Here is a 24,123-nt window from a genome sequence, read left to right as displayed (position 1 = left end):
GAGTTGTTTTAGCATGGGCTTGGTTTGTGAAATTGGTTATTGTAGTAAGTACATACTGTTTAACAAGCTCAAATCGGCAGTCTGTTTTTAATGGAAACAAGGCATTAACTAGACCCATTCATGGTCAAGTAACTGACTTGACCAGTGACTTTTAGTAAACCCAATTCAATGCGTCTTCACGTGCTAGAAGAGATGCTGCATTTATCACTTCAACCATGTGATCCATGGCTGTTAGTTCATCTTGTTTATAGAATATACCAATTTACAATTGCATAACATCTGTGTGCTTTATCAAATATACAAAGATAATTTATGATATTTTGTATTTGATGAGGAGCACCGACGATAATTTAGTACAATTATGAATTATTCAAGTGGCATAATTTTGTTCTGTTTTGCCACTCGATTTAGCGTCGGCTGTAATATTGCTAATTTTGCTGCAGCCTCCGAGGACTGTTACTCCATAATTAACAATGACTGAGACATGTATACAGAAAAACACACATGTAAATGAACGAGGTTGTGACTCTGTAATGAGAGCGCTGCTGGGTGCTGAGAAATAGCCTGAAATATTCATAAAGCTGCAGTCCCTCTTCACTCATCAAGATTTCTCTCTGTTTCCTTTACTCTTTCATCAACTCCCCTCATGCCTCTCTCTTTCTTGCCATCTCAAACCACTTTTCAGCGTTGATCCACTGTTACAGCCCGTACACGCACTCTGGCAGCAAGTTAGCTCTCCAAACTTTTCACGCTTGAAACATTCAGCGCAAAGATTTTCAGCCTTTTCCCAGGTCAGATGGATAATTCTCTCCCACCCTGAGACCTGCCTCTGCCTCATCACAGCGTTCCCATTGGTCTTCATTAACAGAGCCAGACAAGAGGTGAACACAGCCTACTTTAAGGACCAGCTCATCCCAAAAAGAAAACTCACATCATTCCCATTGTACTCATTAGTACTCTGCAGTGTCTGCCTTATCCAACACAAGAGGGACCCTGTAATCCCTGATTCATCAAAAGACTTTGTTTCCATATATGTAGGATTCTTATAATAGGCCTGTTGCATGTCAGAGATGAGGGACTGCACCGTGAGGAAGCTTAAATCCTGATGGTGTATTTTTCTGGAAAAGCGTGATTTACGTTCATTTATACTGCAATGTTTTTTTTCCTCTTTGCCTCTCTACTGCATGGTGTATTATGTTCCTTTGAACACTGGAGGGGGCTACAGGCTTTAGTTTGGTTTTCAGTCAGAACCATTGCATCATACTGTGTGCAAAGAAGGCTCACAATCAGTGGTGCAACAATTCGTCAGCTCTTTTACTTAAACGTAAAAGTGTAAAAATACCATGTTACAAATTAAAGTCTTACATTCAAAAGTTTACTTAAGCAAAAGTACAGAGGTATCAGCATCAAAATATACTTAAAGTACCAAAAGTAAAAGCACTCATTATGCAGAATGGCCCATTTCAGAATAATGCTTAATGTTGCAGCTGGTAAAGGTGGTGCTTATTTCAACTACTTTATATACTGCTGGGAAGCTTGTGAATTTGGGATCAAGTCTCATCTTAATCTTTAGTAATATTCTATCTATCATAATTAATTTGTTGATTATATTTTGTATTATTAATCTGAATCTGCAAAGTAACTTGTAATTAAAGTTATTAGATACATTTAGTGGACTAAAAAGTACAATATTTGCCTCTGAGATGTAGTGTAGTAGTTTTCTAAAGACCCTCAGGGGTATTGATAATGTGCCAAGAGTATGTAAGTAAGAGTATGTTCACCCACTGCTGACGTTTCCTCATACACATAAATAGCCTACATTGGGATCTGATGGGGATACTGGGAACAGAGGGTGAGGGGGTTGAAGGCACCAGGAAGGCATTATTAATGTTCTTAAGAGACACAGGATTGGTGGATAGAATTTAAGAGTAGGGGTAAAGAGCAAATGACATGATGTTACACACTCTTGTACAGTAGGTGGCGGTATGCACCTTAAAGTTGGTTGCGATCCGCCAGAAACCGAGAGAAGAAGAAGAAGAACATAGTAGATGTAACTCACACTGTACCTCTTATTTACTCCTCTACTTCATGTTTTTTGACATTTATCCTTTGGTATTGTAATATATTGTTATTAATTGATTTTTATTTGTTTGTTTTATTGACACAACAAACATTAATTACTTCTTTATTATTTTCTTCCATGCATGTTCTTTTTAAATATCTGTATATTGTAATTTGCTTAATGAATTGTATATATGTTTTTATTTTTTTTATTTGTATTTATTATTGAATTGATGCTTTGTCAATATTGTTCACCTGAAAGTCATGCCAATAAAGCAAATTGAATTGAGGCCATGCCTCGTGGTGAAAACTAACCCTCTTGACCCACCAGCGTCTAAACTAACAGCTGCACGTCATCACGTGTTTAGCCATATTTCAGTTATGCAATTGGAGGGTTTCGTAGAAGAGGCCTTTCCTAAAATAAGCCTTTGTTATTGTGTTGTAAATCACTCCTTCCGAGGTGTTCTCGGTCAACAGTGAAGGACACAATGTTCTTGACGTAGCTTTCACAACATGCCCTCCTGCTTAAAGGATCACTCCTACCTCCTCTTCATATTTTCACCCAAAATGTGCGAGTTTATCTATTTCTGCTAACACGTATTTCCTTTACGCTGTAAGAGATCATTTTAGTTAACGTACATTTCCCTCCACTAACTTTGTCAGTGTTAGTGATGTGTTGGTCACGAACGAGCTGGTTCAAAGAGCCGGCTCCCGTCCGAGAGCCGTTTTTTTCTTTTCTTTACTTAATTCAAGGCAGAATGATAGGATGATCTTCTCCGCGTGGTCTACAGGTACAGAGCAGGAGGAAGAGGAAGAGAGAGAAAGGAGTGCGGTGCGCGAATAGCAGACGAGATGAGTGACAGTCGGAAACGAAGCAGCATGTAAAATTATGATATTCTGGAAATTATGAGGTTTAGTATGATTATATTGAATAATTTAAGTGATATATGTGCACACATACTAATCATAGGTCAAAAGAGCGCTAAATTTGGCTGAATTATAAAAGGCAGAAGTGGTAAAGATGAAGAGCCGTTTGGGAGCCGAAAGAGCCGGCTCTTCTTGGTGAGCTGAGCCAAATGATCTGGCTCACTAAAAAGAGCCGAATGCAGCGTGACAGATGCAACACGGATCCAGAACAGGGCGGTATGAGCCAGCTTCGTCAAGCAGCCACCGGAAGCAACAACACAACACGAAATGATGGAAATGATACATTCAAAATAAAAGTGCTAAATACCAGTAGGGAGATGAAGTATTTGAGACCATGTTTGAGACAACATCTTGATCATATTGACTATTTGTTATATTTTCTTATATTATTTATAATATATATTATAAATAATAATTTGCGCACTCCACTCAATTTATCTAATAACTTTAGTTACAAGTTACTTTGCAGATTCAGATTCATAATACAAAATATAATCAACAAATTAATTATGATAGATAGAATATTACTATAGATTAAGATGCGACTTGATCCCAAATTCACAAGCTTCCCAGCAGTATATAAATATATATAAAGTAGTTGAAATAAGCACCACCGTTACCAGCTGCAACATTAAAGTAATGAACACATTCATGCATTAATAATTATAATCCAATAATATAATAAGAACTATTCTGAAATGGGACATTCTGCATAATGAGTGCTTTAAATACTTGAGTGCTTTAAGTACAGTGGACGTTTGTGCAGAAATAAATGCTTCAGCTCCTCCAGACCAACAGAGGTTTCCCGTGTCTTGTGAAGTGACGGGGCTCCGCAACGAGTTACGTTATTGTCTCCGATCGGGTGCCGGTGTCTCCCGTTCCCTCCGGCCGCAGTCGGGAGGCCGAAGCAGGAAAAGCCAACACTAGCAGCAGTGATTCATGGAGAGACCTTCGTCTGGTCAGCTAACATTACTGCCAAGCAGGTGAAATATAGAGAGATATTGTGGTTTTAGCTGACGTGTGTCGCCTCACTGTGTCGCCTCACTGTTTTGAGCGATGCTCGGCGGCTGTGGCTCAGAGGGTAGAGCAGGTTGTCCACCAATCGGAAGGTCGGTGGTTCGATCCCCGGCTGCTCCGGGTCACATGTCGATGTGTCCTTGAGCAAGACACTTAACCCCAAATTGCTCCCGGAGGCATAGCCATCGGTGTGTGAATGAGTATTTAGATTAAATCCTGATGTGCAAAGTTGGCACCTTAGTAGCCTCTGCCATCAGTGTATGAATGTGTGTGTGAATGGGTGAATACTGACATGTAGTGTAAAGCGCTTTGAGTGGTCGGAAGACTAGAAAAGCACTATATAAGTCCAAGTCCATTTACCATTTACCATTCGTTCATGTCTATGTAGAGCGAGCACAACCGCCTGACTTTCGTTGACTTAACGGCCACAGGTGTCGCTGTTAACAAGCATTTCTGATTCTTACAAAGAGTCCCTTTAAGTTATGGTGATTAACATAGATTATATGACGGATTTTATCCATACTTTTGCTTTATTGTTTACCACAAAACTGCTCATGAAAGATTTCATCAACACAAATGTTTTACTTTGAAAGTCTACACCGGAAGTGCTACTAATCAGTATGTCGAACTTGATGCTTGACTCCGTTATATTGTTTGCTAACCCTCCGAATGTATCCTGTTGTATAACCTCCTCTGTCGCAGTCAGGTTATACAACGTTACATACTCTTGATAGTATTAGATCTATATTTCGACAGGGCGATATTGTTGTCGTCGGAATATAGTTGTTTGTAGTTAGTTTATCGAGGTTTTCCCCCGGTAGAGAAGAAGGAAGCAGCTGGTCGGGTAATGCTTTCGATTTATGCTGGTCCGGTGCGTCTCTGTTGGAGAGGAGAGCCTGGCTCTCTCTGAACCTCCATCTCCATCACTGCCTAGAGATACACAGTTCACCTTATAACCTGCCAAATTCAACAAGGTAACATTAGCAGCTATACTACTTAACCTTCGTGAAGTCAGCTACCAGTAAGACTTGTTTGATAACACACTTCTGAAATTGTATTATTTAGATAACAGCTTTTCAGAGCAGCCAGAAGTAACTCTTGGGTACTCACCATTTGTTTTTCCCATGTGTTGATGTCTTTCAGCTGGTCTTTGTCTCTGTGTGCCTGTGTGTCAACTATGGAGACCACTCGGGTGACTTTGGCTGTCAGAGGAGAAACATCCCCAGGTATGTTTGATGTTAAACTAATAATAATTATAGTTAGATATTATTTATAATATATAAATTGTATATTATAATTTCATGGTATACAACAGAAAGCTTTGAAAGAGCATGGAATAAAATAAATTGGGAAAACGTGTGTTTTTTTAAAGACCAGTTTTTATGGAGGTGAAATACATTATTTTGTAGGCAGGTTAAATTGCACTGGGGGCATGGCCTGAGTATTTTCAAAATCCTCAATGTCTCTCAGATACAATACTTTCTTTTCTTCAAAATGTATTTCGAACATGTGGAATACAAAAAAAATAAAATAACAAAAAAAAAAAATTATTATCATACCAACAAGTGGACAGTCAGAAACAAGTAGTATTTACATACAATGAAAAGCATAAGAAAAATAAATTGTCAAACACTTGATGCCTTGATTTACATATTCGAAAAGGAGTGAGAAGAAGTATAAACTTATTTAATCCCACCCCTTCTCCATAAGACAATTATTAATTATTAACCAGCTTCCTTATTGAGCCATACATATACTCCAATTACATTTTCCTAAATTTGTCTAACTATAATTATTATTTATAATTATTCTAACTATAATTATTACCTTTCTGTGTCATACAGAAATATAAATTAATTACTGATATAATTATCGTTATCAAAATATAGATTTGTTATCAATCCAGAATAACCAATTCATTACTTACATATTGAACTTAATCATAATGACTATTTGTTATCTTTTCTTATATGCGCAAATTATTATTTATATCATATCATTATTATTTATTTATATCATAAATAATAATTTGCGCATATAAGAAAAGATAACAAATAGTCACTATGATTAAGTTCAATATGTAAGTAATGAATTGGTATTGTGATTAAGTTATATTATAAGTAATGAATTGGTATTCTGGATTGATAACAAATTTATATTTTGATAAGGATAATTATATCAGTAATTCATTTATATTTCTGTATGACACAGATTAAAGGTAATTATTATAAATAATAATTATAGTTAGACAAATTAAGGAAAATGTAATTAGAGTATATGTATGGCTCAATAAGGAAGCTGATTAATAATTTACTTATGGAGAGAAGGGGTGGGATTAAATACATTTATACTTCTTCTCACTCCTTTTCGAATATGTAAATCAAGGCTTCAAGTGTTTGAGAATTTATTTTTCTTACGCTTTTCATTGTATGTAAATACTACTATGAAATGAAAACTTGTCTGCAGACACAAATAAAGATAAAAAAGGGTATATACACTTTGCTGCATTTAGAAATAGCCATGTAGCAAAATATTTTGTAATACAATGTTAATATTTTTTTATTATAGATGATCTATTTGTGAAGTGTAGTATTGCGAAAATATTATACTATCTTTCCCTCAAATATTGAAATCATTGTTCGAGTTGTGATGTGTTTATTATGGATTATGAAAATGTGTCAGGTTTTACATTTTAGATACTTTATTAGACACAGTATGTAACATGTAAGATGGTTTTTTTGGTGGCACATGTAGGGCTGTCAATCGATTTAAAATATTTAATCACGATTAATCGCACATTCTGTTCAAAATGTACCTTAAAAAGGGAGATTTGTCAAGTATTTAATACTCTTATCAACATGCGAGTGGGCAAATATGCTTGCTTTATGCAAATGTATGTATATATTTATGATTGGAAATCAATTAACACAAAACCATGACAAATATTGTCCAGAAACCCTCACAGGTACTGCATTTAGCATAAAAAATATGCTCAAATCATAACATGGCAAACTCCAGCCCAACAGACAACAACAGCTGTCAGTGTGTCAGTGTGCTGACTTGACTATGACTTGCCCCAAACTGCATGTGATTATCATAAAGTCGGCATGTCTGTAAAGGGGAGACTCGTGGGTACCTATAGAAACCATTTTCTTCACATATCTTTGAGGTCAGAGGTCAACGGACCTCTTTGAAACCCCCAATTTCAGCGTAAGTTTGTAGCGTTATTTACCCTCCTTCCTGACAAGATAGTATGGCATGGTTGGTACCAATGGATTTGGGTTCTCTAGCTTCATATGATACCAGTATCTTCACTCTAACTTTAAAACTGAGCGCGTTACAACCTAAAAATCGCAAGTTGCGTTCATGCGTTAAAGAAATTAGTGACGTTAAAACTAATTTGTGTTAACGTCACTATTTTTGCGTTAGCTTTGACAGCCCAAGGCACATGTCAACATTTCCTTGTTTAAGACGACATGTTTACATCTAAATATTTTAGTTAAAACTTTAAAAGGTTGTTAAAAAATGTACTCCTCTTTGTTTTTAAATTCCTGCTGAAGTTACATTAGGTAAAGGCCGATTTGAAAATTTCTAGGGGAGGTGATCGCAGTTGTCGGTAGCTGTGAAGCCCTGGGAAGCTGGAGCCATGAAAAAGCTGTGCCCTTACATCCTGCTGGTGCTGGGAATGATGGGTAGGTTAAACATGCCTCACTCATTAAAAACACACTTTTAGACAATGTCTGTATGGGATTTTCTCTACTAGGTTGCATGCAAAATAAAATATTAATGCATATTTTAACTCCCTTACAGAAATGTGTGGACTGCAACAATCACCGTGCCTAAAGGTGCTGTGTCCAAGTACCGCTATCTCAAAGGCTTCTTTCTGGAGCCAAAGGTGAGCAGTGTCTCCTGTCTTTATAGCGGTATAGCCGTAAAATTACTGATTTATTTGCTCATTGTTGTCATAGTTATTCTTTTGAAAGCAGTAGCTAAAGATAAATATTGTTAAATTCAAAGTCACAGTAAAGTCAGTCATTTATGCAATGATTGTGAGGATCTCATGTCAATTCATACTGCAGCAGCAAGGGGAAAAACAGGTTCTATTACAGTAGTTTAGTACAATAGACGTACACAAACATAAGAGGGATCAAATTTCCATGAAAAGAAACGAGACAGAAAATGTGTCTGACATTTACCTGAAAATAATTCAGTGTCTAGCTCTCTCATTGATTCATGCTATTGTTTCTTCTATGTCCAGGGTGGGGCTCACATTATGTGAGACTAAAAGCCCGCCCTGACTTGACTTCCTCATATTTTTTTTATTTTTTTTGTCCGGTCATTTGTTGTTGTTGTTCGTGAGACGCCTCACTTGAGATTTGAGATGAACCTTGTCTTTGACTTTCAACAGTTGATGCAGGTTTCAAGGAGTTTGCCCGGGTGGTGATTTAATCATACAATCTGAGTTGTGCTTGAAATTTAAGGTGCCTGTGGAAAGAAAATGTTAGTGGCAATACAGTTTTTAAACTCATTCCCCATGTTTTTCCATAATTGTAGACTTAAACAGTGTTGGGTATTTGTTTCCTCTGTGTAATATTGTCTTCAACCCTATAATGATATAATTAAATGTCAAAATATGATGCTACTAACATTAGGGTTGGGCGGTATGTTCAAATTCTCCAACCGGTCGTCGTCAGCCCAACAAGTGGCGATAGCCGATATAGGTACGCGTGGATGTGTGTGTGTGCCGATATATTCGTTCAATCGCCCAACCCTAACTAACATATTGTTGCTAAAATTGATTATGGTTTTATTGCAGATAAAGAGAGCAGCCTCATATTAACCTCAAGATTTTTTTTTTTTCTTCACTAACAAATTCACTTTTCAGATTTCAACCCATGGTGGCTGACTTCTCTAGATCGGGATCCGTGACTATACCAGCTCTAAATCCTTTCTGACAAGCTGGTCCGACGATGGCTTTGAGATGATGAGACTGAAAAGTAGTTCAATGTATCTGATTTGAAAACCCTAACATTGTACCCAACATTGGAATTGCAGAGTGCAGGTGGTCCCTGTCAAGTGATAGTCAATATGTGGGAGACCCATCAACAACCCCGCATGATGAGCCCCACAGGTAGAGAACAACAAAAGCCATTGGTGTGATTGGGTTTGGTAATGTCAAACTCAAACCTTCCCATTCCCTGCCCTGGCACCACATTTAACAGTTGCCCGTCAACACTAATGTAGTGGCAGTTCTTTAGTATTTGAATAACTAGTTTGGAATGTTGTTTTGGGCGCGTATGTCTAAATGAACATGCTACAACCTGACTGCGTTTCCTCATCAAACAATTTAATTTGCTGGTAGCATCTGGAGCTTCTTGCTCATTTGGCAGTGTGTTTATCCTTTTGCAAAGAGCAGGGACGACATTTGCTGGAGTAATCTATAGCCATAGAGGAAACACTGCATTGCAGTATGTGCCACAACCTGATATTGTAGTCCTCTCTAGTTAAATCTCCATTGTGTCGGCCCAACACAGTCAAATCTCATTCAAAATTAGCTCGATGGGGTAGCATATTTGCAACCATGTCTGCACGCTGATGTCCTTTTGACTCCAGCCTGTTACCGCACCCTTTTTTACGCATACTTTTTCTTTTTACTGCAGCTGCACGCAGTATGCATACAATTGGGACATACTACTTAATCTTAAGATTGCGCCTTGAACTTAAACCCTCTTATCCACTGCACAGAGGATTGTGGGTCAGAATAGGCAGAGAAGCATGAAGGCTTGCATATTGCAAACTGTGACCAGATGTAGTTGGACATCCTGGTATTTTGTGGCATACTGCCTTTGACGTACTATGTATTGGGACATACTAAATCTTTTTCTGGCATGCTAAATAGTATGTAGTATGGGTATTGGAACAGACAAGTATGTTTTCGGATTATCCGTCCGGCGTATGTCCGTACCATTCTCGTGAACATGATATCTCAGGAATGCCATGAGGAAATTTCTTCAAATTTGGCACAAACGTCCACTTGGACTCAAGGATGAACTGATTAGATTTAGGTGGACAAAGGTCACTGACCTCACAAAACACATTTTTGGACATAACTCAAGAATTCATACGCTTATTATGACAATTTTACACAAATGTCTAATAGGATAAATGACATTTTGGACAGACATGAATGTAAACTGCAACTTGACTGGTTGGTGGAGGCATTCAAATGTGAGGCAATAATTCTAGTTTTCTTTCTTCCAGCAAATCCTGCTACAACACGTCCCCCCTTAGAATAAGAATGCTTTACAAATATGAGGTTTCTTTTTATATTAAACCCAGAAGTGATTTTTGTTTGAATTCTGAGTAGTTTCACAAACATCCTGCTAAATTAGCCTCAATGACATGCTCATGCTCAGAGTCTTAAAGAAGTTAAAGAAGTTAAAGAGGACCTATTATGCTTATTTTCAGGTGCATACTTGTATTTTGTGTTTCTAGTAGAATATGTTTACATGATTTAATGTCCAAAAAATGCTTTATTTTTCTCCTATCGGCGTACCAAACTAGCTGCTAGGCAGGTATTATGCAGATGTATTACTTGGTGACATCACCGCGTTACAGAAGAAAAGGCGGGACTTCAAGCAAGGCGTTTCAGGCCGTTCAGGAGCAGTGTTTCTGTGGGGGAGAGTAACTTCCTTTGGCGCTTTGTAACTTTGCAGACCTTTTACATGCACAAAAAACTATAAGACGCACTAAAGGAAAGGGGAAAAAGCGCAATAGGTCCTCTTTAAATATTTTTTGGGGGAATCAAACAGATTTTATTACTCAAGCCGACTCTTGAAGTTGAGGCAAATCAATAAAGGCTTGAATATGTGGCATCTTGATTTAAGAGATTGTGCACAGGAAATACTCTGGTTTTTACTGTTGAGATGCTTCTATCCTGTTTCTAATGCGCTATTACTTTATTGCAGCATCACACCAGAATATTGACGATGGACAATTTGGAATTCACAGTAAGTTGGATAAAACACAAACACTATTAATCCACCACTCACTACAAACACCAAAAAAATATAACTAAGGTGCTCTCTAGCTTGATTACATTACAGTATGTAAAATCTCCATGAGATAGAAGTACTGTAACACTAAATAGCTTACTGGGAAATCTCTCTGGGAACTTGAAAACCCTGTCGTCCACATTGTAGTCACTTCCTCTGTTTTGTACAGCAGAGGTTTTGAGGTCATTCTTTATAACAGAACAAACAGCCGTCTCCTCCCTGCTATTGTCGCTGCCACCAGTTCTCTGGTCAGCAGTCACGTGTAGACAAAGTGGATATACATTGTCATCACATGCTCTCCTGCCTGTGTCCTGCCTTTTTATAGACGGTGTGAAGTGTGTTGACTCTGGGTGGCTCACGTGCCAGACAGAGATTCGCCTGCGCCTGCACCATTCGAAGATGTCGCCGGTGTCCATCACTAAGAAGAAATTCAAGAAGTCTCGCTTCAGGTGGGGGTGACACCAAGGTCGAATTTAACACCGACCAGAGAAAGTTCTACTTGAAAGTGACATGAGACGGATCAGCGGATCATTACAGTGCTACTATTACCCGACCTGTTACCTAAGTGTAACAGAAACCCTGCGTATAAATTAATAATAACAAGAGAAGCTTAAGAGTAAAACATAATTTGATTTAACCATATCTGTGTATTTATTTCATTGTTTATCTTACTTATCTATACAGAATCAAGCTGACATTGGAGGGCTTGGAGGAAGAGGAAGAAGATGAGGAGGGAGACGAATTTAGTCCTTCATCTTTGCACAAGGAGACCACCACTCTGGAGATCAGTATGATAAGTGCCAACGGCTACAAGTCGCGCCACTCGCAGCCTGAATGTGGCTACGCACTGGAGCCCTCCCAGTGGACTGAGTACATTATCCACACCATGGTCCCATACAACCTGGAGCTTACCTTTGAGTTCTTTGAGGTAATACTCACGGGAATACTGCCTCTGGTAACCTATTAGTATTGTTGACACACAAATACTTGTGTAAAAGGAAGAACATTTCAGGTGTCATGATAAGATTGATCCGTTTCCATTTGATTAGAATTGTACTAGCTTCATATATTTGTTTACAGGAGGATATGAGTGAGCACATGGTCGAGAAGGATGCTCATCCCGGACCTGTGGGCACAGCTTGCCTCCTCTCCTCTTCTTTTTCGGAGAGCGGTAAAGACTACGGACTGGCCACGCTACCCATAATGAGTCGAAATTCCAGACAGACTATCGGGAAAGTCAGAGGTAAGATTTTGCATGAACGATTTTCACACGGGCTGACAATGTGAAATCTGCAAAAGGAGGGAGGAACTGTTTAAACCTGTTAACCGGACATTTAACAAGTCACACAATGTACGTGGGAAAACCTGTTGACCTACTTTGTTGCTGTGTTCTAGTGGATTACCTGGTGATCCGGCCCATCCAGGAGTTTCAGTGTGACATGAGCTCCTCCTTCACCAAGTACTGGAAGAAAAGAAGCACTCTGTCTGTGGGCCACAGAGGAGCTGGCAGCACACATGCAGCCAAGTGAGTCATCAAATAAATCTTTGACTTGGACAGGATAAGACGCCTGGCATAGAACACAGACCAAAAAGAAAAAAAGTTAATGTTAAACAGTGTGTGTCAATAGCGCTGAATACGTCTGCATATCCTGCATCTGTTCCCCTGTCAACGAATTGTTTTTTATTTTGTGTTTTACAGGCACCACAGAGTCAGGGAGAACACAGTAGCCTCATTCAAAAGCGCTGCCAATCATGTGAGTTGTGCAGATGATTAAAGCATGAGTAAATATTTACCCTTTATAATGACTTCTGCCTTAAAGGTATCATATGTAGCAGTTGTAGGTTGCTGTTTGTAAAACACACGGCATTCAAAGTTGGTCACTGAGCCGAGAGAGAGCAGCGATGGTCAAGCGAGCTATCGAGTGAATGAAGAGAGGGAGCGGCGTTAGTGAAAACAGAGCAGTGAATCAGAGAAATAAAACGTTATTTTCTGATTGTTTCCCGGTGGTTACGTTCTTAAAACACAAATTCCACACACAACTAACCCCTCACAACTCTGCGGGAAGGTGCCCGGTTGCTGGATTTTGAATGAATGCAGCCGGAGGGGAAGGCTTCCGTTCGTTGTGGTTCAGCGCTGCTCTCGGTCAAAGGGGGGGGACACTGGAGCACATGCACATAAGAACACACAACCAGTTCTCATCTGCAAAATCCAGACGCTTTGTATCAGACAGAGCTAAGGGGGCACTTGACGCAACCTGAACAGGCTGCGCACCCTGCGTGCCGTTATTGGCTGGGAGTTACAACCCCACATGGGGCCCAAAGGCTGTTTTGCTGACACCCAGAAACATCCTAAACATAGCAAAATAATAAGAAAAGAGAAAATACAGTTAAAGGGCTGCTGGGTCTCTGTAGATACAGACACCACCACACACTTCTAGTGGGTCATAAGTGATGAATGAGAGGGATTATTTTTGTGTCAGTCTATACATTGTTATTTTTAGGAAATTCTTGCATATCATACCTTTTAATTATGTGTCAATTATGTACTCTAGGGTGCAGCCTATGTAGAGTTTGATGTTCACCTCTCCAAGGATGCTGTTCCCATTGTATACCATGATCTGACTTGCTGCATATCCACCAAGAAGGTAAAATAATAACAGGCCTGTCGTACAGTCTAAGACGATGGACATGAGAAAAATGACTTAAAGTCTTCAAATCTGAAATTTTATACTTCTGTTTTTTTGTTTAATAAAATATTTAATTTAATCGTGACTTGATTAACATACATTTAGAAAAAATGTTAAGCATACTCAAATGCACATCACTACTGAAGACAATTAATGTCATTCTTTCTTTCTCCTTGACAGAAAAATGACAAGACTTCTCTGGAGCTTATTGAGGTGCCAGTCAAAGACTTGACATATGATCAGCTGCAGCTTCTGAAGGTAAAAACCTGGAATGATGGTTCAAAACTATGCAAATAAGACCCAAGTTGGAAAAAAAAACCTTTATTATCATTTAGATGAAAGTGGACAATTATTGATATTAGGATACACCCGTGCTTTTCCTGCTGTGAGAAGTCAAAATGGCACTTAGTGCGCTTGCTTAGTGCTCCCTCTACATTTAGGAAATTTGCATATTCCGAATGAATAAAATGAACATTGAACAATTGTTTTTCGAGGAATTATTTATAGTTGCAGAGTCACACACGGGAACTGCATAGTAGCGGTTGTGTAACTGGCCTTTAGCATTAGAATATTCGGGTAGTTCCCAAAAATTACAAATGGGCATTATGCTAATTTATCATGATAAAATACCAAACATATACACCTGTAGCACAACTACCAATTCTTTATTAAAACCTGGAACTGAAACTATTGTGTTGACATGTAATAATGTATTAATTATAGAGTAGCTAATGTATGCTTTGTGTTGTTGCACAGCTGGCCCACACCACTGCGATGAAAGAGAACGATAACAAAGGTAAGCACCTATTGTTTCTCTGTCAGGGAAAAACTGAAAGTGGCACGACATGTTGTACAGCAACGTGCTTTCATTTCTGTGTCGTTGCATACTGTGTACTCGCACAAACTGTAGATCAATAGACTGGCACAAGTTCAAAGATTGCTCTGTATGTATTACATCACAGCTAAGTGCTGTAATCTGAATGTACACGTTAGTCAGCAGATCATTCGTGTGATGAGCATTAACAGTCGTCTGTTTGGTTTGTCATTTAGATCTGCTGGACGACGAAGAGGAAATCGATGAACATCAGCCATTCCCTTCACTCACACAGGTAAATGTTTTATGATGATCATGCTATTAGATATATATTAAATAACTGGTTATTTATTAAGTATTGCCTGCTGCTTCTCCTTGTAGCCGGTCTTTAGTTCATGTCAGTCACAGTAAAGTTAATAGCATCCTTCATACATCTTTTACAGATCTTCCAAGCTATTCCTGAGCATGTGGGCTTCAACATTGAGCTTAAATGGATCTGCCAGATGAAGGTAGGTACACTTTGTCAATAGGGTCAATGACAATAATCTGCTCAATAAATGGAGCTCAGGGGATCGCCAGTAAAATAAGGAATATCTACTTTTTATTTTGACTTGCTCAAACCTAATACAGCGTATTGCAAAGAATGTTTTGATTTTTGAACTGCATGCTTTTTATTGACAGGACGGGTCATGGGATGGCAACCTTTCATCCTACTTCAACATGAACACCTTCCTCGACATCATCCTGTCCTGTGTTCTGCAGAGAGGCGGGAAAAGACGCATCGTCTTCTCCTGCTTCGACCCAGACATCTGCACCATGTAAGCACAGGAAACGCTTAACGATTTTTCACTCTCTACGATTCAGTTTTCAAGAAAAATCTAGTTATAGTTATAAATACAGTAGGTGCTCTCCAACAGCTGCTGACATCTTTTTTCATGTGTTTCCCTCAGGGTGCGTCAAAAGCAGAACATGTATCCCATCCTCTTCCTGACTCAGGGAATTTCCGAGAGGTATCCTGCAATGATGGACATCCGCTGCCAGACCACTCAGATCGCCATGAGTTTCGCCCAGAGTGAGAATATTCTGGTGAGCAGTCAATTATTTATCATAATGTATCCACCGAATTTCCAGACTTTTGTGTAACTTCTACAAAAAACATTTAACGAAAAGGTAGTTTCACAATAACTGTTTTTAAAATGCCACCGACGGCTCAATTCAGTGTGTAATTCACCCGTCGCTAAGCCCCTCCCCCCTTGGTTACTGTTGCTAGGCCTGTCAAGCTTTCGCAACCTGCTTGTCAAGATGGCGTTTTCAACAATATCAGTGAGAGATATTCCAAAGGAAATAATGGCAGATTCCTGGAATAATCATTCTGAAATATCAGAGAGAAATAGACAGCAAGGACTAGAATATGCATTTGAGAATCACATTTGTCAGCGGCGTATTATGAATGAAAAGGCCAGGAAGGAGTTTTTTTTTGTTGATCTTTGATGGATTCAGCTGTGAGTGAGGTCTTCCACACTGTTTAAACCATATCCGACATCGCTCCCCTTACATTTTTTGGCTTCGGAAAAGCGACAACAAAATATGACACTCCCCTCTAAACTTTGAGGATATCTGATGTCGGACTTGCAGATTCCATACACACCGCCTGACGGGCCTCCTGTGCCTAGTTACGGTTTCCAGTGTAGGATTGGACAGCGGTCTTTCTAGGAAGGGGCTTAGCGAAAGGTCAACTATATGTCATAGTCAACACATGTATTGCTCCAGTGATAATGCAAAGGGAAGATTTCGCATGTGAAACGTGCTCTTCTGCCTTCACCAGCTAAAGCCAAAATGTCATCACTTCAATGCTAGTTGTATTGCAACACGTGCCCAAATCTGGACTGTGTTCATGATTTATACTCATATGGAATGTTTTGCACCTTCTCTCAACAAGCATTGCTAGAGAGAAGGCTAGGACGCTGAGCAAAGGACTTACAAAAATAGTCCCACCACTCTCACGTCAGTCAACATAGCGCTGTGTCAGCTGGCTTCAAGACATCCGAAGTGGTTTTAGCAAAAGCAGAAATGGACTCCAGACAGCTTATGCAGCATAATCTGACAACGTCACATACGGAGCTGTATTAGCTTACTTGCTATGTGTTTACCAGTGTTTTAAACCCAACATGAGAGCATGAGAGCATGAGAGCGGGCAAGATGGTAATTTAATATTGAGATGAACTCTTTTTCTCACTGGACTTCTTTGCCTGCTCCTTTTAGGGGATCAGTGGCCACACTGAGGAGCTGCTAAAGAACCTATCCTACATTGGGGATGCCCAGTCTAGAGGCTTGGTGGTGTTCAGCTGGGGAGATGACAACAACGAGCATTACACCAGAAAGATGCTGAGAGAGCAGGGAATTGACGGGCTCATCTACGATAGGTAAAAATACAAAATGCTCATCTGTGGCTGCTAAGTAGGTCCTCAACTCATGTAGCTTAGACCACAAATACAACCGTTTCTGTTAATGTTCAGCGTAAACCGATCTAAACTATCTCAAAGGTGAAATTATTTTGAACATGCAAAGCATTTTCTTCTATTCAAGCATTCACTTTCCTGCCACTTCTGTTCTGATAAACATTCCCATGATCATGTTTCAAGCTACAATCTCTGCTTGTTACCCAACAACCCGTACTGCAAACTGTACAACACACCCTGTGTCGTTATGAAAGCAGGGCTTTCCGGTTTATACAGTTAATTCCTGTAGTCACAACACTGCTACTTATTATGTCACTTTATGGTCACAAGGCCTTACTTATCAGCAAAGGCCTCCACGGTTCAAGGTTATATCATCAAGCATTGGCAGACATGTTAATCACTAATCATGTTAGCCACCTGCCATAGCTGTCGATGATGACGTTTTGATTAGTCATTGAACATTTTATCTGTGAACGCGTAACCGGTACACAAGAAGTGCCAATGCTGTTACATAAAGCCCGGGGTTGCTAGCAGGTTGAAAGAGTTTCCTCTGTTGTTAGAAAAAAGCCGCGTGGTCAGCAGGCTATGTTTGTTCAGCCGTTTCAGTTCTGTGTTTCGATTTGACAGTGACATTTGCTCTATATTTATGTTTGCACTTTGGCCTAGACTTTTTACAGAAACCCTTTGAACCCTATTTTACAACCCCAATCCCTGTAGATTTTTAGATGTAACTTCATTTAACACATCTCCAGGTTTTGTTGTTATAACTGTGCCTCTTTCTTACAGAATTTGTGAATGCTTGGTGCCGTATTTTGACTCAAGTTCTCCAGATTCCCGTAATGTCTCTCTGGTTCCTGACTGTGTTTTGTTCAGTGACTCACTCTTGGCTGATTTTTGGTTCCTCCCCCCCCCCTCCCCCCCCCCTCCCCCCCCCCCCCCCCCCCCCTTACTTAATAATTTGCAGGAGGAACAAAAAATAATGTTCCTTGACAATGATGCAAGACAGTTGACTTCTCTTATTATTACATAATAGTACAGTAACGTTTCAGTGGCAATGATTGTTTTTATCTTTTTAGCTCGTACTAAAACACGTTGTTTGATTGGTCAACTGCCATGTTTATCATTTTTATTTTATCAAACAGCTAGGTCACTTCCTGTTTTTAATGCCTGTTTATTGTTTTGGATATGCCCTGAAAGGCCTCTTCATCTAATGCTTTGCATGATATAAGTGATATTCGACTTCATTTTTTTAAGCAAGAGAGGCACCAAGAGTGAATGGCTTGTTCGATGCATGAGAAAGTGTTACTTGACATATTGGCTTCTGTATGAACCAAAGTATGTACACACGTAGGCAAAATTGTTGGTACCCTTCCGTTAAAGAGAGAAAAACCCACAATGGTCACTGAAATAACTTGAAACTGACAAAAGTAATAATAAATAAAAATGTACTGAAAATTAACTAATGAAAATCAGACATTGCTTTTGAATTTTGGTTCAACAGAATCATTTTTAAAAAAAACTAATGAAACTGGCCTGGACAAAAATGATGGTAACATTAACTTAATATTTTGTTGTACAACCTTTTGAGGCAATCACTGCAAACAAGCGATTTCTGTAACTCTCAATGAGACTTCTGCACCTGTCGACAGGTATGTTGGCCCACTCCTCGTGAGCAAACTGCTCCAGCTGTCTCAGGTTTGAAGGGTGCCTTCTCCAGACAGCATGTTTCAGCTCCTTCCACAGATGTTCAATAGGATTTAGATCCGGGCTCATAGAAGGCCACTTCAGAATAGTCCAATGTTTTGTTCTTAGCCATTCTTGGGTGTTTTTAGCTGTGTTTTGGGTCGTTATCTTGTTTGAGGACCCATGACCTGCAACTGAGACCAAGCTTTCTGACACTGGGCAGCACATTTCGCTCCAGAATGCCTTGATAGTCTTGAGATTTCATTGTACCCTGCACAGATTCAAGACACCCTGTGCCAGATGCAACAAAGCAGCCCCATAACATAACCGAGCCTCCTCCATGTTTCACATTAGGTACAGTGTTCTTTTCTTTGGATGCTTCATTTTTGCGTCTGTGAACATAGAGCTGATGTGACTTGCCAAAAAGCTCCAGTTTTGTCTCATCTGTCCAAAGGACATTCTCCCAGAAGCTTTGTGGCTTGTCAATATGCATATTGGAAAATTCCAGTCTCGCTTTTTTATGATTTGGTGTCCTCCTGGGTCGTCTTCCATTAAGTCCACTTTGGCTCAAACAGTGACGGATGGTGCGATCTGACACTGATGTACCTTGACCTTGGAGTTCACCTCTAATCTCTTTGGAAGTTGTTCTGGGCTCTTTGGTTACCATTCGTATTATCCGTCTCTTCAATATGTCATCAATTTTCCTCTTGTGGCCACGTCCAGGGAGGTTGGCTACAGTCCCATGGACCTTAAACTTCTGAATAATATGTGCAGCTGTAGTCACAGGAACATCAGGCTGCTTGGAGATGGTCTTATAGCCTTTACCTTTAACATGAAGGTCTATAATGTTCTTTCTGATCTCCTGAGACAACTCTCTCCTTAGCTTTCTGTGGTCCATGTTCAGTGTGGTACACACCATGACACCAAACAGCACAGTGACTACTTTTCACCCTTTAAATAGGCAGACTGACTGATTACAAGTTTGAAGATACCTGTGATGCTAATTACAGGACACACCTTAGTTTAACATGTCCCTATGGTCACATTATTTTACATCTTTTCTAGGGGTACCATCATTTTTGTCCAGGCCAGTTTCATTAGTTTGTTTTTTAAAATCATTCTGTTGAACCAAAATTCAAAAACAATATCTGATTTTCATTAGTTCATTTTCAGTAATTTTTTATTTATTATTACTTTTGTCAGTTTCAAGTTATTTCAGTGACCATTGTGGGTTTTTCTTTCTTTAACGGAAGGGTACCAACAATTTTGCCTACATGTGTAGCTTGTAAATTTCATGAAAGTGAATGGAGTGGATGGTCTCAAATAATCCCGCATTCAAGCCATTGTATAGCGATTCATCTCTCAGCAACTTTGTCAGATGTCGCAGCATATTTGTTCACAAAGTACGTTTTCTATGATTTGCACCTATTCAGTTTGCAAACGATCTTTCTTGTACTGCAGTTTTGGTTTCTTTTCAAAAGGGGTGATTGCACTGGATACTCTGGGATTGGAAATGAGTTACTGCTTTCATTTGATGAAGCCTTCAGTGGCTTCTCTCATGACATTGATTGAACATTATCAGAATATCTTACTTCACAAAAATCTAGTGTGTTCACTTTAAGAGATTGGGGTTGATAACTTTGGGGAACTTTTTTCCCCTGACTTCACCCTCCCAGATAGATGGTACTCTTAAACTGAGTTCCTCTTCTGTGGTTAATATTTGGCCTGCCTACTGTAAAGCATTTCATTGATTGAGCTCATTGTGGAGAGAATACACAGCCTGGGAAGAGCGGGCTTGCTCTTTTGTGTAACAGCAAGCCTGCATAACTATACTGTACTTCCATGGAAAATATTGTCCATACGGTGATGTAACGATGCCTTTGTTTTCCATACTTGACTGGTGAGGATGTTGGTCATACATGTGATTCGACCTTTGGAGCATGAACTTGATGGCAAACCAGTGCAATCATCCCCATAGCCAGAATGAATGGAGCAGATAACGCTGTTTCCATTAGCACGGGTGCATGAACAAAATGAGTGTGGGAGCTGTTATGGTACCATTGCCCCCTTTGTTAGTTCGTTTAGAGCTGAGCTGGAGTAGTCTTTATATTTTTGCATCTTGCCTGATGGATATTCTGACATTTTTGTTTCACTTATATTAGATACAATTTGAAAAAAAATAAAAATAATAATAAATTAGAGTTATAGTTTTTTGTAAATTAGTACTAACTAAGGTACACTTTGGTCGACTAAACTACTCAGTAGGGCTAGGTGATAATTCAATATTATCATTTAACAAAATTCAGTGGATTGTATGTATTGTGATATTATAATCATACCATTTTATCCTAACGTGTTACTGTTTTAAAAAATTATGTTGCCTAAATAAATGATACCACGCAATTGTAATTAAATGTAACCCAATGAGTTTCTGCAGATTTAGTTTTACAAGTGTGAAGAGTTTTGTCTGATGTAATGTAATAAGGCGCAGTTAAACTTATACATTTTTCTTACATGTGCCAAATTGCGATGTACAGTATATACATTAGATAGTGGATAAATATTCTTCCTAATTGTTATTTGGATCAGGAGAACTCTGCTATATCTTTGGTTTTATGAATTACCGATAGAAACTGGTGAGGTATACACAAACTACTTTCACTAATCTAACTCAAGGATGTCTTTTCTATTTCCTTTTAGTATCTGTGAGGAGCAAGGGGAGCAGCCAAACATCTTCCAGGTAGAGGAGCAACACACCCTGCAGGAGGTTATCACAGAGGAGACCCGAAATAGCTCCTCCTGCTCCTGCTACTCCATCCCCTGCTCCATTGCTCCCTGCTTGGCCTCCAAGACCCGCGCCGGCAGCGGAGAGTCCGACTCCGGCCTCAGCTCCTCGTAACTGTCCCATGAAACTGAACGTACACACTAAAGAGCCTATTGAGTATGGATGTGCAGTGAGGTCTTGGAGGACCGGGGTGGGGGGATGGATGATCAAAACAAAAAAACATTGAAAATCATTTCTTTACGCCCTTCATACATAATCACAATAGTAAAACCAGTTAAATCATCTCCACTCTACTCAATCGTAGATTTTGTCTATCGTCTCGCATCTTCACAAAAGTATTTGTTATTTATGCTTTCTATTGAAACAAGTGGATGCTTTGCCAAAACATTAAGGCAGCCATGTTTTCATTTGTTTCCTTCAGAATAGTCTGTACATAGGTCTTTTTTAATATTGGAAAAATGTCAAATTTCAAACTACATCTCAATGGGTATTTATTTAGCGGATATGTTGCACCACCTCATAGTCTAAGTGCTCAAATGTAATGAGTATGATATTTTATGGGCGTAAAAAGTAACTGCAAATTGTATGTCAAAGTTTCTGATGATGAAGCATTATGCTGTTTTTTTCTGTTTCGTCTTTTCTGTGCATGTTGCCATTACCTTTAGTGTTATTTCAAATAGCAATGAGGTTCGGCAAAGAAATCATTTGGGTGCAGGTTGCCATTAATAAATGTCCACCTCTTTGTGGATAGTCTACAGCAATTTAGAAGAAGCCTTCATGATTGATGTTTTTCCTTTTGAGTTGACTTGAAAGCACTTGCTCCTCCTTTTCACACCTCCTGCTTACCGACTTTTAACGGCTATTGTAAATTACAAACTGCATACTGGATGTACTGTATCCTTTATTCTGTTTATGTACATGAAAAGCAGAAGAATGTTTTATTTGTGACAATGCACATACCACAGCCTTAAGGAGGGAGAAAATCAGGTCTGTTTCAGTTTTTAAAACCGCCAATACCTCACTCATCATCTATTAGAATAGACTTGAGTTGAGATGCGTGTACAGAATGAACACATAACATGTTACTTCCCTCCTATAAATCCTGTTTAACTTCACAACACCCATCCTTTTTATTGCATGGAAGATCTTTTTTTTTTTTTAGACAGAAATTATGCTTGAAATAATTCATCATTTGCATATTGGATATGGTGTATTACATGTAAAGTATGTATGGCAATGGATTTTCTGATACATATACTTTAATGGATTGTAGTACGTAAGCTACTCGCCACAGAACATTACTAAATAAAAAACAACTTGATTTTATGAAGGTTGTGCTGTTTTACTTTTTATTATTGTATGAATGTTGGTCATTATCAATTTCTTATAATTTTGGACATTATATCCTTGGGTTTCCCCTCTGAATTTCTTTTAATTGTAGTTTTTTTAAATATTTGTTAACTTTTAAAAATGTCTTTAAATTGTTGCTGTCGTGCCATTTCCATACATATTACAAACTTACCACGGCAGCTACACGGTAACAAAACCTCAAAGATTTTAATTTTAAAAAAATGTCTGTTAGGTCTATATATGTCTAAATATATAAATATTACAGTACTTTCCTCAGTGGGCGATAGGCTCAATTGTGTTACCTCCTTTGGCAATAGATAGTGGCTTAAAGAGGACCTGTTATTCAGGTTCAGCCTTGTATTTTGTTTTTTTTACTAGAACATGTTTACATGCTTTAATGTTCAAAAAACACTTTACTTTAATCATATCGGCTGTGCGTGAATCTATTATGTAATATTAACTGCCACTTCAGGACAGAAGAGTGTGAAAGGTAATGTAAATAAAATCAAAACCAAGTAAGGATAACTAAACACATGCTTAACATGTATAAGCCTAAATATATATTAGAGCAGATGGCGTGGTGAGCTTTGTAGGCTACAACTGACCCTGCAAGTTACTTTACAAGTAGACTTCTTTGGTCAAGGTTAGAGCTCAGAGCGAGTCTACACCCATTAGGAGAGCATTCCTGGTTGAAGCTAACTGGGATAAACATGTTTTGTTACAGCAGGAAACACCCAGGTGTAGCTAAATCAAGAACACTGTTGCTTTCCAATGAAGTCTGCCAGTTCTCGTGCCAGTGCCAGTGCGTTGGCCTTGTTGTACATGCTGACTCACAGACATTATCTTTTTAATTATCAGCAAACTGTTCTTAAAAAGAAATATGACTCTTTTCAGAATGAGTTCTTTTAGATTATTTTATAACATTGCTGTATAAATATTACCTACACGTTAATGTAGCAGGTCGAGGTGGAGTCTATTTTACCTACATTATACACTGTGAAAGCTGACCGCCATTAGACTTATTAGTGCTTTTCCTGCCAAGACAAGTCTAAATGTCTACTATGAAAAGACCTATTTAAAACCCCATGAAGCGTTTGCATAACTACAGTATGATGTGAAAATGGAATGTAGAGATGGCTCAACTCTATTTTGTGAAATTACTTCCTTCTTAAGTCTGAAGAGAATAACGAGTCAGTTGTAATGTTTTTGCACCCTCTGTTGTACAGAAACACGACGTACACCGATCATGTTGCTTCTTTAGGCTTGTACTCGCCTACGTTGAATA

The 24,123-nt window shown here is 38.8% G+C and overlaps 1 protein-coding gene across 6 annotated transcripts; it reads left to right on the top strand.

Moving 5' to 3' along the window:
* Positions 1–4,601: 4,601 nt before the first annotated feature.
* gpcpd1 (glycerophosphocholine phosphodiesterase 1) lies at positions 4,602–22,814 on the top strand. Of its 6 annotated transcripts, XM_074615957.1 has the most exons (21): positions 4,616–4,979; positions 5,149–5,231; positions 7,601–7,697; positions 7,816–7,900; positions 9,061–9,136; positions 10,974–11,015; positions 11,386–11,509; positions 11,745–11,988; positions 12,141–12,303; positions 12,456–12,585; positions 12,760–12,814; positions 13,613–13,705; positions 13,928–14,005; positions 14,504–14,543; positions 14,798–14,856; positions 15,005–15,070; positions 15,243–15,379; positions 15,512–15,647; positions 16,824–16,984; positions 17,807–17,856; positions 21,404–22,814. In XM_074615957.1, exons 2-21 carry the CDS (start codon positions 5,183–5,185, stop codon positions 21,445–21,447), a joined length of 1,929 nt encoding a protein of 642 aa, XP_074472058.1. In that variant the 5' UTR covers positions 4,616–4,979; positions 5,149–5,182; the 3' UTR covers positions 21,448–22,814. The 6 variants fall into 6 exon arrangements, with proteins under 6 accessions (XP_074472056.1, XP_074472058.1, XP_074472059.1 ...); XM_074615955.1 differs by lacking the exon at positions 17,807–17,856 and having other exon boundaries at positions 4,602–4,979; XM_074615958.1 differs by lacking the exon at positions 17,807–17,856 and having other exon boundaries at positions 4,626–4,979; positions 7,566–7,697.
* The last annotated feature ends 1,309 nt before the right edge of the window (positions 22,815–24,123 follow it).

This window comes from Sebastes fasciatus, chromosome 18 (genome assembly GCF_043250625.1).
Source record: "Sebastes fasciatus isolate fSebFas1 chromosome 18, fSebFas1.pri, whole genome shotgun sequence".
Taxonomy (NCBI): domain Eukaryota; kingdom Metazoa; phylum Chordata; class Actinopteri; order Perciformes; family Sebastidae; genus Sebastes; species Sebastes fasciatus.
Note: the sequence above shows the minus strand (reverse complement) of the source record. Positions and strands in the feature narration are given on the sequence as shown.